Source organism: Vanessa atalanta, chromosome 9, assembly GCF_905147765.1.
Source record: "Vanessa atalanta chromosome 9, ilVanAtal1.2, whole genome shotgun sequence".
In the NCBI taxonomy this organism is placed as follows: domain Eukaryota; kingdom Metazoa; phylum Arthropoda; class Insecta; order Lepidoptera; family Nymphalidae; genus Vanessa; species Vanessa atalanta.
In genome coordinates, this window is record NC_061879.1 from 3834552 (window position 1) to 3849456 (window position 14905).

Here is a 14905-nt window from a genome sequence, read left to right on the forward strand (position 1 = left end):
GACATTGTCATTAATATACGGTAAAAACTAGTTACATAAATTACAGTAATTTGATGGTGCGGTTATAATAATGTGTTTTATGTTGAATTCGTCATATCTTTGTTTTCGCAAGAGGAACCACACGGCAAGGCGTGCAGTCACTTTCGCTTTCAGTGACTTAACTGAGAACGAACGTGATAGACGTATAAGGGTTCCGCAACAGCCGAACCTCACGTGTTCGTAAAAAATAAATAAATATAAAAACTTTTCGCTGAACTAAGAGACGCGGTCAATTGAATGCTTTTGACAGTTCTGTGATGTTGTCTGTGATAGTACTTGGTTGATTTTAGAAGGATATTCCTTAATGTGTGATAAAAATGGTGACTGATGCGCAGTGGCTTTTAATTCTTGGAATAACTGTACTACAATTTTCTGGTAAATAATAATTTAATTTAAATGCTATTGTTACAATTATTGGAATGAAATAAAATCAATGCAATTTTTATTTTAATAGTTATTTAAACTTTATAAAAGTGTATGTATGCGAAACTTTTATGGTTTTTAAAATAACAAATGAATTATTATTCTTATAACAAAATTATTAATGAAAATAGACCAGTATTTTTTTTTAAAAATTAAAAAATATGAAGATAAGTTGTAATTCATTTTAATTACATTTAAATTACAATTAACAAAAATATTTATTTTGTATGGAAGTAAATGATGCGTTAAATATAGTATGACCGCGCGCGCATTTCGCACAATGCGCCTACTTCCGAGTAGGTTACGTTACAAAAGTTAGTCGGCCAACGTTCATTGCATAATCTGCTCAAGTCTCGCAGCTCATACAAGCGAACGAATGAGGAATTTATCCTCTCTTTTACTAACTTTGTTTTCTTAAATTCGACAGTACAAATTAAATTAATTTATATAAATGTCTTACATAAATAAATGAGGTTTTATATTATATTAAACAATAACAACGGTTACCGCGGCTTATGGTTTTCGATAATATTTTTAACGGTGACCGCTTACCACATAGCAAGGTCACAACAAGCTGCTGAATTATAATTAAACGGTAGGCTTATTTTCCATTTCAAAGTGAAAGTAAACAAGATAGCGAACGAAATATGGTAGGATACAATTATTTGATATTATTTAATCTTACCGTTCAGATTTTTTTTATAATGTCTATTATATATAATTATTTCTATGACATAAAATTTTCGTTCATAAATCGGTATTCGATAATGTATTTTTTTCGTTATATAATACCTTGTCATTAAAGATTTTATTTCCGTATATATTTGCAGATATATTCGTATCTTGAAATTCCAGCTAGTTTGCACGTATTGTATATAATAATGTTACAACACAGATATAAATCTAGATTATTAATTTTATATTCTGTTTTAATAAATGAGGTCAACAATGAATAATTGTTAAGGACGCAACCTTAGATATACGATTTAAAAGAAAACTAAGCGACATTGAATTAATTGCTAATAAATCATACAACTATTCATATTTAAACGGTAACAATTTTTGGTAAAGATGCGTTTAGTTTACGTATGTAGTATTTTATAATGTACTGGCTGCCTGTCCCAATGTCGCTTATGTATTTACTTGTCAAAAACACTAATATACAAAAAAAAACATCAAAGTCGCTCCATCCGTTTAAATGGAGTTCAGTTACATACACACAGTAGAGAAGACTCATATATATATATATAGTTAGTATTGTATATTTAAAACTTCCCTCTTCTTTTTGAACACATTATATTTAATGAAAGCCTACCAGCGGTTCGGAATAAATATTTTACCGAGCAACTGGAAATTAATTAAGTAATTAATCTTATTCATAAGCAGTATAATTGTATAATTATAGATGTTATTATCATACACAATTAAATTGATATGCTTTGTATGAAAATCAATAAAAACCGAGGGTGAGAGGTATGTCATAAACTTATATTGTATTATTTAAGAGACAGCACAGATATCTGTTTTCGGTATGCAAGGCTAAACAATTTCCTTGAAAATTGTGAAGCAATCAAAATAATTTAACATGTCTTTTTAATTTGTTACGAAACCTTTAACATTCAAATTAGCATTTCGTTGTTATGAAATTCTAAGCAATGTCATGTGTGTGAGGTGTGTGTTGTTGAAGAGAGTCTAAATTATAAGTATTGTTATTAATTCTTAAATGTTTTCGTAACGTTTCGCATGTTCACCTTTGAATTTAAAGCTTATTCCTTGCTCTTACATTATTTTATATATTTTAATCTTATAATAGATTCCTTTTAGATTTCAAGTTTGACGGCCTATATTATATCGTATTAAGTATTTTTTTATTTTTAACAATATCAGTGTTTATGCGAATACTTATTATTGCATTTGTTCGCTTGCCTTCCAAAAAAAGGTAAAAAAAGAAGTAGTCTTTATTTAGTTAGTTTAGTTTTAGGGCCCAAGGTTAGTAAGTAGTAGTAAGCTTATCGCCCGCCGCTTCGCTCCGGTTTTACGGCTTGATTACGGCATAAAATGTCCACGTCTTTCCTTAAAGTTCAAGCTTCCATCATATGCAAAATTTCATCAAATTTGGTTCAGTGGTTTTATCGTGATGAAGTAACAGATAGAGAGTATAGTATTAGTATAGATAAACCTAACAAATAACATTATTAACATCGTCAAGAGAAATTACAAAATCAACTCATGGTTTTCGTATAGGTAGTTCCAGGTATACTTAGGTATTACTTAACTTTTATCATGTATCGAAGTGTACAAAAATCGAATACTAAATACTAATTATTGAGTCATTAAGAGTCATTCCGATGCATAAGCAGCTTATTGATTTACGCAATTTATCGCTTCAATGACAAACATTTATAATTGATGTTAATGTCATTTCTTACTAGTATTCGGTTAAACATTTATTTCCAGAGAATTGATCATAAATTTAAATAATAAAGGATTTATTTTAGCATATCTACAAGACACGTGACAAGATTCACGCGTCATGTAATAACATAAATATTAAAATAACAAAATATAACAACAATTTGTATGTATAAATAAATATATACATAACGGGGCGCTGTTATTTTGGTTGTTGATTTGGATAATTAATGAGTTGAGTAGTTGGCAATAATGTTTGATGGCTGATTTACGTTTAAGAGCAGGTCATCCCGAATGGAGTTGTAAGTGTCATGGCAACGCGAGTCGTTTTGTTTTGACAAGAGATTCGAATGCGATGGTTGCTTGTAAGCCCATTTGCTCTTAATTGAGATTAATTATTGTAATCCTTTGATGTTTTTGTGGTGTACGATTATTGAATCAATTAATACAGTGATTAGACGTTATTAATTACGTTTTATTTTGTGAATATCTCCATTGCACGCCCACATAGTCTTCCAAATGTCGGATCAATCCCAGAACTCAACTGTTCGGCATCTTGCTCCTCCGACATAAAAATTAAAAAAAATTGCTAGCTACTACAAATAATTACAACGTGGATGACAAGAATGCTAGTAGCATTTCCTTATTTAAACGAAATTCTGATTCTCTGGGCAAGAAATGAACCAACAAGCCCTCCTATCTTCACTAGAGGCAATAAGACATATCATACAGACATATCGTGTTATAATTTAAAACTAGATCATTATTAACCGTAGAAAATAAAATAATAACAACAACCAACAGATAAATTCTTTGTTGTTTAAAATTTGATACATTCAAACCTTCTTAAAGACCTACGAAAAATATATAAATAAATTAAGTAATATTTTCCTTTCACTTATAAAACAGTAATTTAAATAATAATTAAACACTCAGTTCTACACCAAATCAATATTCATTCGTAATTTAAGTAGACTGTTACAAACACTTTTGAATAGTCATTTTAGAAAATTTAATGCAAAACCCAAATTCTTAGATAGTTAACGTATTTTTTTTTATGTTAATTTATTTAACATGTCATTTGAATAACCCTTGACTGTCATTTGAAAGTGAATCTATTGGAGAGTGAAAGTTTAGTGACCTGTCACACTTTGAATCATAATCAATTTGCCGTCCAAATAAATTTGATACTTTACACGAGAGTGAATCTACTTCAAGACAGGTCCAACTGTGATGGATGTCTGTGGGAAACCAGATACGCTATTACATTATCTTCTCATGTCACCGTTCTCATCATTGTATTGTTTTTGTGTACATAGTAATAGTTTTACGTTTTTCTTAATATCTTCATATTGTGATTGTTTTTTGTCTATTACTTACCTCATACGTACATTTGTTATGTATATGTAATTTAAATAAGTTGTTTTACATAATAACAAGGAAATAAACTATTTTATTTATTGTGTCATTAAACTATATATATTTTGGATCTATATATATTAATTTCTTATCAATTATCCACTGTAACATGTCTTTACGTTGTCACGTTTTTTTATGTTATCTGTAGGCGGACGAGCAAATGTGCCACCTGATTGTAAGTGGTCACCACCGCCCATAGACAATGGCGCTGTACGAAAAAACCATGCCTTACATCACCAATGCGCCACCGACATTGAGAACTAAGATGTTATGTCCCTTGTGCCTGTAGTTACACTGGCCATCTCAACCGGAACACAACAATACCGAGTACAGCTGTTTGGCGGTAGAATATCTGATGAGTAGGTACCGCCCTACCCAGACTGGCTTGCACAAAGCCCTGCTACCAAGTAAAATACATGTACATAACTTATAAGATTATAAACCTAGTAATCCCGATCAAATTTCATAATATAGATGCTCTTATCGGTATCAAACAATGGTTATCCGACACAAATAAAAGATCAGTTGCATGACCAACCGGTTTATGTGTTGGGGATGAATGTATAGCATTGCCAACTTCTTAACTCCACGATGTTTCTGAGACGGTAAAGCTCAGTGACTTTTATTTACCTAAACTTGAGATTCTCGTCAATAAAATAAAGTTTGTTATAGTCTTTACTATCAACGTAGTTTTATTTAAAATAAATGGAGTTAACAATATATACTAAGAACAAAGTAAAATTAAAATTTTCTTATTACTAAATCATTTTTTTTTAAATTCTCCTATAAATTGTAAATTTAGTGTTCCCTTTACTTTGACATACATATTTATAATAAATAATAATTAAATCATTGATGACTGATTATGTTACAACCCGGTACGAATTTTTAACGTTTATTGATTGATTCGCTTTTCTAAATGCATAAATACAGTAGATTTTTTTTTGCGATCATATTCCGAGTCCTTATCATTTTATCTGGGTCACAAAATTCGTCCTTTTAACTCAGAATTGCTGAAATGACAGTGATATAATTCATAGGGTCTGTAGTTTGATAAATTTGCAAATTCAAAGTTTTATGTGTGCACAATCTTCTTTGTTAATTTAATAATTTTTGATGAAATATTATGTAATTTATCGCCTCATTCTAATAATAAAATCTATGGCCAAAATGTGTGTAATGAATTCGTAATACATTTTGTTATTTATAACGATACAATCATTATCATAATACACGTAGCGTACATAATAAAAAGCTTTTTTATTACCTGCACTTTTTGCAACAAGTTTAAGGAACTAGGAAATATACAAAAATCTTAATTGAAAGACCATGAAGGTTCGTGCTTGTTCCATTAAAATTATATTAAAATTAAAAACAAAACAAGCACCGCTGAATTTCAATTGTCTATTTCCAATGAAATTCGGTCACATGTGTAACCACCAACATGAATTGTAGCAACGTGAGTTATTTAGCTCCAAACCTTCTCCACAAAGGGAGGCAGTAGGACATGACTAGACGGTTTCTTTACTATACCTTTATAAGTAATAGCTTATAAAGTTACAGATAAACTCTCCTGTGCCTATTTTTGTAATATAAGCCAGCGGAAGGGCAATACCCAACCTATTTTGGGAAATAAGATGTTATGACTGTAATCACACTGGCTCACGGACCCTTCAGCGAGGCGGAACACAATAATAATAAGTATTGCTTTTAGGCGGTAAAATATCTGATGAATGGGACCAGTCGGATTTGCACCAAACAAAAATACAAGTGAAGCCGTCTGTCCTGCGCCTGAACATTGCGACTGTCGATCGTATGGAATTATCGCCCCGTCGAATTATACCAGTGATAAAACAGCGAGTGCACTTTTATTTTGGCGCACACTTATACACACACACACACACACACACATATGTGTGTGTATAAGTATATATATATCCGCTTAAAAGCCCCCCAATAACCTCAATTCGAAATTCATGTTCAGTATGAAAGAATTAGTTTTATTTAAATTGAAAATTTTTAAATAATAAGCAAGTACTTGTAATAATTAAATAAACTATTATTATTTATTATTTAAGACTAAAAGTGGCATTCCAGTAAGATGAATATAGCGTGATCATTTCAATATACATACATATGTATATTTACAATATTATGCAGCTTACATAAAGACCTTGTTGAGAAATAGAGGCCGGACTCAACAACTTGTACTAGATTTGACTTTAATTAAAACTCGTTTTATAAAGGATAAAAAAGTCATTAAAATATTATTTTTTTGTAAAGTTATATTATCTCTATTCACGTATATCCTTTATGTTATATAATGTTTGTTTAAAAATAATATGTTTTTGCTTATATTATTTGACTTTTTTATATTGACTTTTAAGTTGGCTAGAAAAGCTGTTTACATACCAGTTAAATCACCGAATTGATCTCTAATAATATATTAATGCCAATACTTTATGAAATATTTTAACCTCAGTTGCAAGAACCTTATTTATATATTTTTATAACTAACTTTTCATATAAAATTAATGCATATAATTTTGAAAAAAATATACTTCAAGCCGCGTTTTTTATCACACTAATCACCACATTCTATTATTACAATAAAACTAAAATAAGTGTTTCCGTTACGAATCGCCTGTGCGAAACAAGTGCCCGATCTTCGTTAGAATGTAGCCACGAACAAAACAATGTTCGCTTCTATTTTACGGTCTGACTGCTCGAGATTTGAAACAAAGCACATTTACCCAAATACCTTACGTTTCCGTCACGTAAAGAACAAGGTTTGCAAGGTTTTAGTAAATTGTTACCATTATTGTGTTGTAACTAAATTGTCATAAAGAAAAAAAGATAAAACAACATCGTTGTGAATAAAAAATATATATGTTTTTATTATAACATGTTTCAAGAGTCACAGGTTTTCCTCTCTAAGATTAAAATTTTAGTTTAAAGTTGTTATTCGCAAGCCTTTTTTGGAGTCGGCACACAAACAACACATATAAAAACATTGCATGAAAAAGAATTTGTTATACTTTTAAAGTATCAACACATGCCAGACAATACATTTTGGGAATTTAAAAGCACCGCTAGCATAATTTGGTATTTTGGTTTCTCATTACCAAAGCGTTAATAAGTGGAGATATGTCGTTGATCTTGAATGATTGGGCATAGCCGATAAAAATCTTGCGTGAAAACCTCACACCTCAGAGCAGAGGGCCTGCATTTATAGATATAAGTACCACAAGTCCGTTCAGGCCAATATATCGTCGTGCACTGATATCTAATTATGCGACAGATCATACAACATAACCCACTAAATCTTTAAGAAATTCTTCAAATAATAAGTTATATTCAAAAATGCTCAGCGCAGTTTCATTTGCTTTAAATGTACTTTTGATATTTGTTATAAAGTCCATAATCTTCATAAATCCTTACGCTAAAATGTTTTTTTTTTAAGTCGGGCTAGCAAATCTTGAGATTTGCGCGTTTAAGCGAAAAAACTCTTCGGCGTTATATAGTAAAAGTTATCCTATTTTTGTATAGTTTACGAAAATGTGTCCAATACTTCAATGCTTTCTTTATTGATTAACTATCTCATGGCGGTTAAAATATATCATGCAATCCTTAACTATACTATTTTACAGTTAATTAACGTAGTCGTGTAGTATGAATAATACTACTAATTAAGTGTTACAAATACACCGCTGCTACAAAATATCGAAACAAGTCCACTAACGAAATATTTACCTAAGTTTTAATTAGCCTCAGCTGCGTATAATTAAATATTGTGAAGACCATTCGAGAGGTTAGGTTATTTCAAATGTTTTCAAAGCGAATAATCATCGGTGAGACGCCTCATAAGATCTCTTAAATTATTATTTTTGCACCACAGTTTTCCAGTGAAATTTCTGTTTATAGTTATAGTTCTAGAGAAAGAATATAACAAATGTAAATCAACCAATCAGGCTAGCAACGCAGAAGAACAACTTCTGGATACGTTTTGTAGGCGTGCGTGAAATATTCTGACAATGCTTAATTACTTGCTTACTTACTTACTTGTTATTCAACATAAATCTTTATTTATCTGCCTATATTAAGCTCTTTAGAAATATATATTGCTTACTCGAAACTGAAATAATCTTTAATAAACATTTAAATTCGACTCTTCAAATATTTCCCGCAACAGGTTAAATAATTAATAAATATTATTTACAGTGCTAAAGACCCAAGAGCAAAACTCTTTAAAAGATGGCCGGGAGAAGAAACCACAGTCTGTCAGGGATCTCCTCAAAACGGGATCATGCATTCCACCACCATTCAGATGTCCACATCCAAAAATGCAATATTATCTTTACACAAGGTTGGTACTTAATTATAAATATTTTTTATATTCTAAGTATGAATATACTTAGTCAAATAGATATTTAGGCAAAGAAATCATCTCCATATTGTATATTGTGGGAAGGAAACACCGAATACAGCATTAATGCTACCATTAACTCATCACCATGTGCTGAGCAATTCTAACAAAACATGTAATATCAGACTTGACATAGTGTATCACCGTTGGTCAGTTTTCAACAATTCGAGTTACGATGTACATACTTACACTCCTTCAATAGACTCACTAGTCATTCAAACGAAAATATACAATACAATAAATAAATGAAGTGGTACTAACCGTAACCAGTCTTATAATTCGATGGGACGCCATTTTAACACAACCGGAGAGATATTAGGTACAGAACTAGCTGCTTTAAGTACTATATGAAGCACTGAAGTATAAATACTACCTATTGGCACACCCTAGGTAGTTTCTGATGGTTTGACAGTATAAGCACATAATACTACGACATAGACAGAGTATACGAACTTGGAAAATACAAATGAACAAATTATTATCTGATTGTTGAAGATTAATTTCTTTATATAGTTGAAAATATATACACGTTAGATAATTTACGATCCATTCAATTAATTTTAATAATCAAGAATATTGACATATTTAAAATTTTCCATTCTTAGTGTTTAAATTTTAAACAATGCTAAACAAGATATTAACATAAAACCTCGATTAAATATTTAATTGAAGGTCGATACTTTATTTCTCACTTTGTTTCAGATCGACTCAAGAGAAAGGCGAGTTAATAAATACACTCGACAATGATTCGCTTACATATTCAAAATTTAACAAAAAGCATCCGACTAAGATCGTCGTGCATGGTTTCGGGGGAGGCAGAAACCTATCCCCGAGTACTGATATGAGAGAAGCGTATTTCAAACAAGGAAACTATAATATTATCATCGTTGATTATGGAACTCTTGTGAAGGAACCTTGCCTTAGTCAGGTTGATATTTCTTATTTCAACTATTTTACTTAGTGGTAGGGCTTTGTGCAAGCCCATATGAGTAGGTAACACCCACTCATCAGATATTCTACTGCCAAACAGCAGTACTCAGTATTGTTGTGTTCCGGTGTGAGTGAGTGAGCCAGTGAAAGGCATAAGGGACACACCATCTTATTTCCCAAGGTTGGTGGCGCATTGGCGATGTAAGGAGTGGTTAATATTTCTTACAGCGCCATTGTCTATGTGCGGTGGTGACCACTAACCATAGGTGACCCCTTTTCTCCTCCGCCAACCTATATCATAAAAATAAACTGTTCAAAATCCTCTTAATTTTTGATCGACGAATACATGAGACTGCTCGGAAATTATGTTAATATTTTGGTTCTGTTATTTTTATAAATAGGTAACTCGCATTTATGCTTCCTGGTGTTAAGTGATCGCCTTCAGCCATAGTCATTGGCGCTATAAGCATTATTAATCAGCCCTCACATCATCAATACGTCATTAACGTGTTTTGCCGTAAAATGTATAATTATTGGGTACTAAGTACTCCGACTGATACTCACCAATTTAAAATCTATATGTTACCGATAATCCACTGACAGGTTATCACATCACGAGATCCCCAAAACCATACGTCCGATTGAATTTAAATTTAGCAAAGTTTCTCCTTTTTACCCGTAAGTAGCCGGGACGGACGAATATATAATAAAAACGCGTTGCTCAAAATAAAAATTGTATTTTTTTTCGTTCGATATTCAAAACAAACTAGTTATTAAACAGCAATACAAAACAAAATAATTTATATGAAAGAAATAGAAGTAAAAACAATATAACACTTAATTAAATTAAATTAAATAATTTCAACTTGGTCCATATTATAAAAGTAAACATTGCCCTTATTACAAAGCCATTATAACAAAGCTATTACATAAGTGTTGAAATGTAATTGCAGTGTTAGATATCTTATGCATGTATCTAAATCCTAAATTAAGACATTACGGCAGTATTATTGCGGTAGCGTTTGTGGTTACTGAAACAGCTCCCAGAAGGTTGGACTATACTTAGTAATAAAATATACCTAAGTACATCTGAAATAAATAATGTTGTTTCTAAAACGTCTGTTTACAATTGAAAGGTTGACTTTTATTTCTATTTGTTGTGTATATTTATTTATATGTCGCCGAACATGTTGTAAATTATACTTGTATTTATGAATGTATCTGTTGTTATAAACTATTGAATTTAATTTCTTTACATTTCAATTTGTCAAGCTATTTTTTTTTTACTTGAATAGAAAATAATAGTAACAATTGTTACAAAAAAAAAAAATCAATTTATATTTAAACTTTTTGTCCATAGCCTTTTTTTATTTTCTTTATCGAAAAACGATTTTTGGATTGAACTAAATAATTAATACGTAAGACCTGTCTCAAAATTATTTAAGTTTTTAATGTTGTTTTAGATAGAGTGGGCTCCTCGGTTCGCCAGTATGTGCATAACCCAGCTGGTGGAGTACTTACAATACCACCCTATCAAGCCAGTACCACCGGAGAAGATACATACTATTGGCTACAGTGTTGGTGCACACATACTTGGCCTTGTTGCCAATCATTTATCCGAAGGCAAGCTTGGCCGAATAACTGGTACTTATTGCATTTTTATATCATTAAGTAACACGTTTTTAAAAAAAAAATTAAATACAATAATGAGTATCAAAAATCGATCGCAACATTTAATTATATTTTAACGTATTCTGAAATTAACAAAAACTGTGAACAGGCCTTTTTAACTATTAAGGAAGAGGTTTTAGGAACAAGGAGAACTTAATAGTAGATAGCCAAAACGATGTCTCATATAGTTAAAACTGCTGAATGTGCAAAATTCTGCCATTGGGTAGTTTTGGTTTGCACATAACGTTGTTTTAAAAGATATGTATGTCGCTTTATAATAACTAATTTCATATGTTTTCCAATATATCGTTTGTTTTGGTTTCAATACATCACCTCTTGGATTACAAACTATTCTGAGATATACTTCAATTAATGTAATATTTAAAATAATTATCGTATTATTTGTTACAAGATCATTAACTCTTTGCTAGGCAAAACGCCAAGGTTAAATATCAGGGGCGAACTTCCTGATGGTAATGATGGAAATAAGCGATTATTATCAGACGTTTGTAGTTTCAAAATCAAGACCGTAACTTGTTCTATAAGAAACGAAGAAATCACAAGGCTAAACACAAAGATCGTTAAAAAATCGGGTGACATTAAAACATGCGCCAATAATCTTACCAATAGAGATAAAACGTTGACATTTAATATGAAACTGTTTTCGTTTCAGGTCTTGATCCAACAATATTCTTCTATATGGGCAATAATAGGTCGCGAGACCTCGATTATACGGACGCTCTTTTTGTGGATATCTTGCACACAGGCGCCGGAATTCTCGGTCAGTGGGGCCCGAACGGCCATGCAGATTTCTACGTCAATGGTGGTTCCAGCCAGCCAGGATGCGCACATGATACTATATTCCGTAAGATTTCAATTATTTGTCTATTTATTAATATCACAATAACTATTTTTAACGTGCCAGTAGAAAGTTATTGTAATAATTTTATCATTTTCTAAAAGCCTGATTTTGGAAATTATGTATGTGTTTGTATGTTTGTACTTTTTATTTTAATTTTTGTCGCATTGTCGCATACTTCGAGAACAAATAAGAATGAGAACACAGGACCGGATTCATTCGACGCATAATTATGAAACTAGAACTTGATTAAGATTTAATTTAAATCGATCAACCAGTTTATTTTTTGCTTAATAAAAAAAAATGACAAAAAGTCGAGTTACTTATATAATTTATATTAAGACAAAAAGAAACATGATCACGAGGGCACAATTAGCAACATTTCCTATAATAATTTTATTAAACAATCTAAATAAAATTACTCATCTATTTAATTGTTCTCGAGATATGAAAGGAATTTTGAAAACGATTCTATAGACATAATATACCTTTGTTATAGTATTTTATATACCCAGTAGGAACGGAATCAGTAAAAATTATCAATTCGGTTAAAGCGCCATCTCTGTTCTACCAGTGGAACGATAATGTCAACAGTACAGAAAATATAAATGAGGGGTCGTTTAACTTATGCATTTACTTGTCTGTTGTACCGGCAGCTTAAAACTTATCAAGTTCACAATAGATGTCACTATAATACATAAAATACTTTAAAGTTAATATTATATGAAAATAATTAAATAAAAAATCTCTTTAATTTTTTTTGAGCAACTGCTAGTCATAAAAATTATTAAAAATAACTTTAACAATGATGATGATAAAATATTATATAATAATGTGCTATTCCGTTTAGAGACTATTTTATTTTAAATTTATTAAAATGAAACATACATACATGTGTACCTAACGGGCACACCTATTAAAATCTTTAAAATATCATTATTTTCCAGAAACTCTTTCTTGCGATCACACAAAAGTAACACCATATTTCATCGAGTCTATCAACAGCCGGGTTGGTTTCTGGGCGGGCCCCTGTCCCAATCTCTTCTCTTATTTAATCGGGTGGTGTGAACCCAAGGACACGGAGTACGTGCTCATGGGAGAACACGTCACGCATAAGTAAGTATAAACTAACCAGCGTAACTTTCTAAATTTATTTTTTCTTTCGCAATTTTACTCAACAAAATGTTCATTAAAATACTTGTATAAAGTACTTAAAATACATGAACGTCTATGTATATACGTAATTTAGGCATCGTAGATTTATTTAAATAGCATGGAAAATTATGTCGCATCATATATGTCATTGATCTCTTCTGTGAGGAGGGTAGATGTTTTGAAGGGCTTAATTTGATGAGGCAATATTATTGCCGACAATTACATATAAAATTACCGTGGTTACCACCGGAATTATATTGGATTGTAATTTTTAAAAGTATATCGTAATCATCTGCAGCCAATACATCAGAGTCATAAAAAAAAATTTGGAACGATTTTTAACATTTTAAAATAATTTGACAATATTTTATTTTCAGTGCCAGAGGAGTGTATTATGTTACCACAAACGCGAATCCTCCCTACGCTAGAGGCTTCCCGGGAAAGACCCGAAAACTCAGATCTGTGACTCCATACAGTTGATTCAAACTTAATAGTATACTTGGTTTCAGGGACTTTCTGGTAGATAGATATTTAATTCCTTCTTATATTTTATTTTCTACCTCAAATGTGGTGTAGAGTTAATTGACAGGTTTACGCACACATTACAACATCGCATACTCATCCTTTCGTTTATAATAAGCGTCCTGTAAATGGTAAATATACTTTGAGTAATATTATGGAGACTGATCCGTAGCAAGCTGCCTGTAACCTGCGTGCAATATGTGTAGGACAAACAATTTCAAGGCAAATTGGGGGTAAAGATAAAGCGTTAAATTCTTCATTACACAGAAACTGTTTGGAAATGTTATTATAATAATAATAATTCGAGTAGAGGTAGCAAGAGAAATGTCACGTCAAGTGCTTATAGATTTCAAGCATCGTCTTATGACTTATAATGTACTCACAATAGACACCCCTTATGTAACGTTATTTTTAAAATCAAGCTATTACACAGTGTTTTCATATTCATTGTAAATGCATGCAGCTTAAACAACCCGTGTACCTTTATCGTTGACCCATCTATATATACCTAGACAGATCAACGATCAAGACTATAGATGTTTCTGGTTTCAAATTTCGGGAGCGATAAAAAAATTCAATGGAGATTACGTTTGTGTGTGCTTGCTGATGCTGTGTTAGTTCATAAGCGTGCACGTACCTAAACTACCTACTTATTTTATTTTTGGCTGCACAGATAAGTTATAGATATAATTATATCAGTACTTATGGGGGCTTAGATGACGAGATATTCAGAAAATATTTTTAATGCATATAGTTAAGATCTCAATTTCCACAAGAGTGAATCGATTATTAAATTTTATATTAAGCACCTTATTTTAAATATAGTATATGTAGTAAATATTTTTAAGATGACATTGCTATTGGAATGGGATTTTTAAATATATATATATATCTATAGATGCAAAACTGTAACATAAATATGATCAATATGATAAATATTTAGGTATAGCCCTTTATTGGTTTGACTTATTTGGCTTTTGTATTAGATTTATAAGTGACACTGTCGGTACAATAACTTGCCTTTTTTTAAAACGATTTTGTGATTCCTA

General features: G+C 31.1%; 1 protein-coding gene across 1 annotated transcript; it reads left to right on the top strand.

Annotated features, from left to right (window-relative positions):
• The first annotated feature begins 185 nt into the window (after nucleotides 1–185).
• On the top strand, nucleotides 186–14679 carry LOC125066365 (phospholipase A1 member A-like). The gene is made up of 7 exons (XM_047674422.1): nucleotides 186–414; nucleotides 8515–8659; nucleotides 9422–9647; nucleotides 11113–11293; nucleotides 11994–12185; nucleotides 13127–13295; nucleotides 13712–14679. Exons 1-7 carry the CDS (start codon nucleotides 357–359, stop codon nucleotides 13812–13814), a joined length of 1074 nt encoding a protein of 357 aa, XP_047530378.1. The 5' UTR covers nucleotides 186–356; the 3' UTR covers nucleotides 13815–14679.
• Nucleotides 14680–14905: the final 226 nt, after the last annotated feature.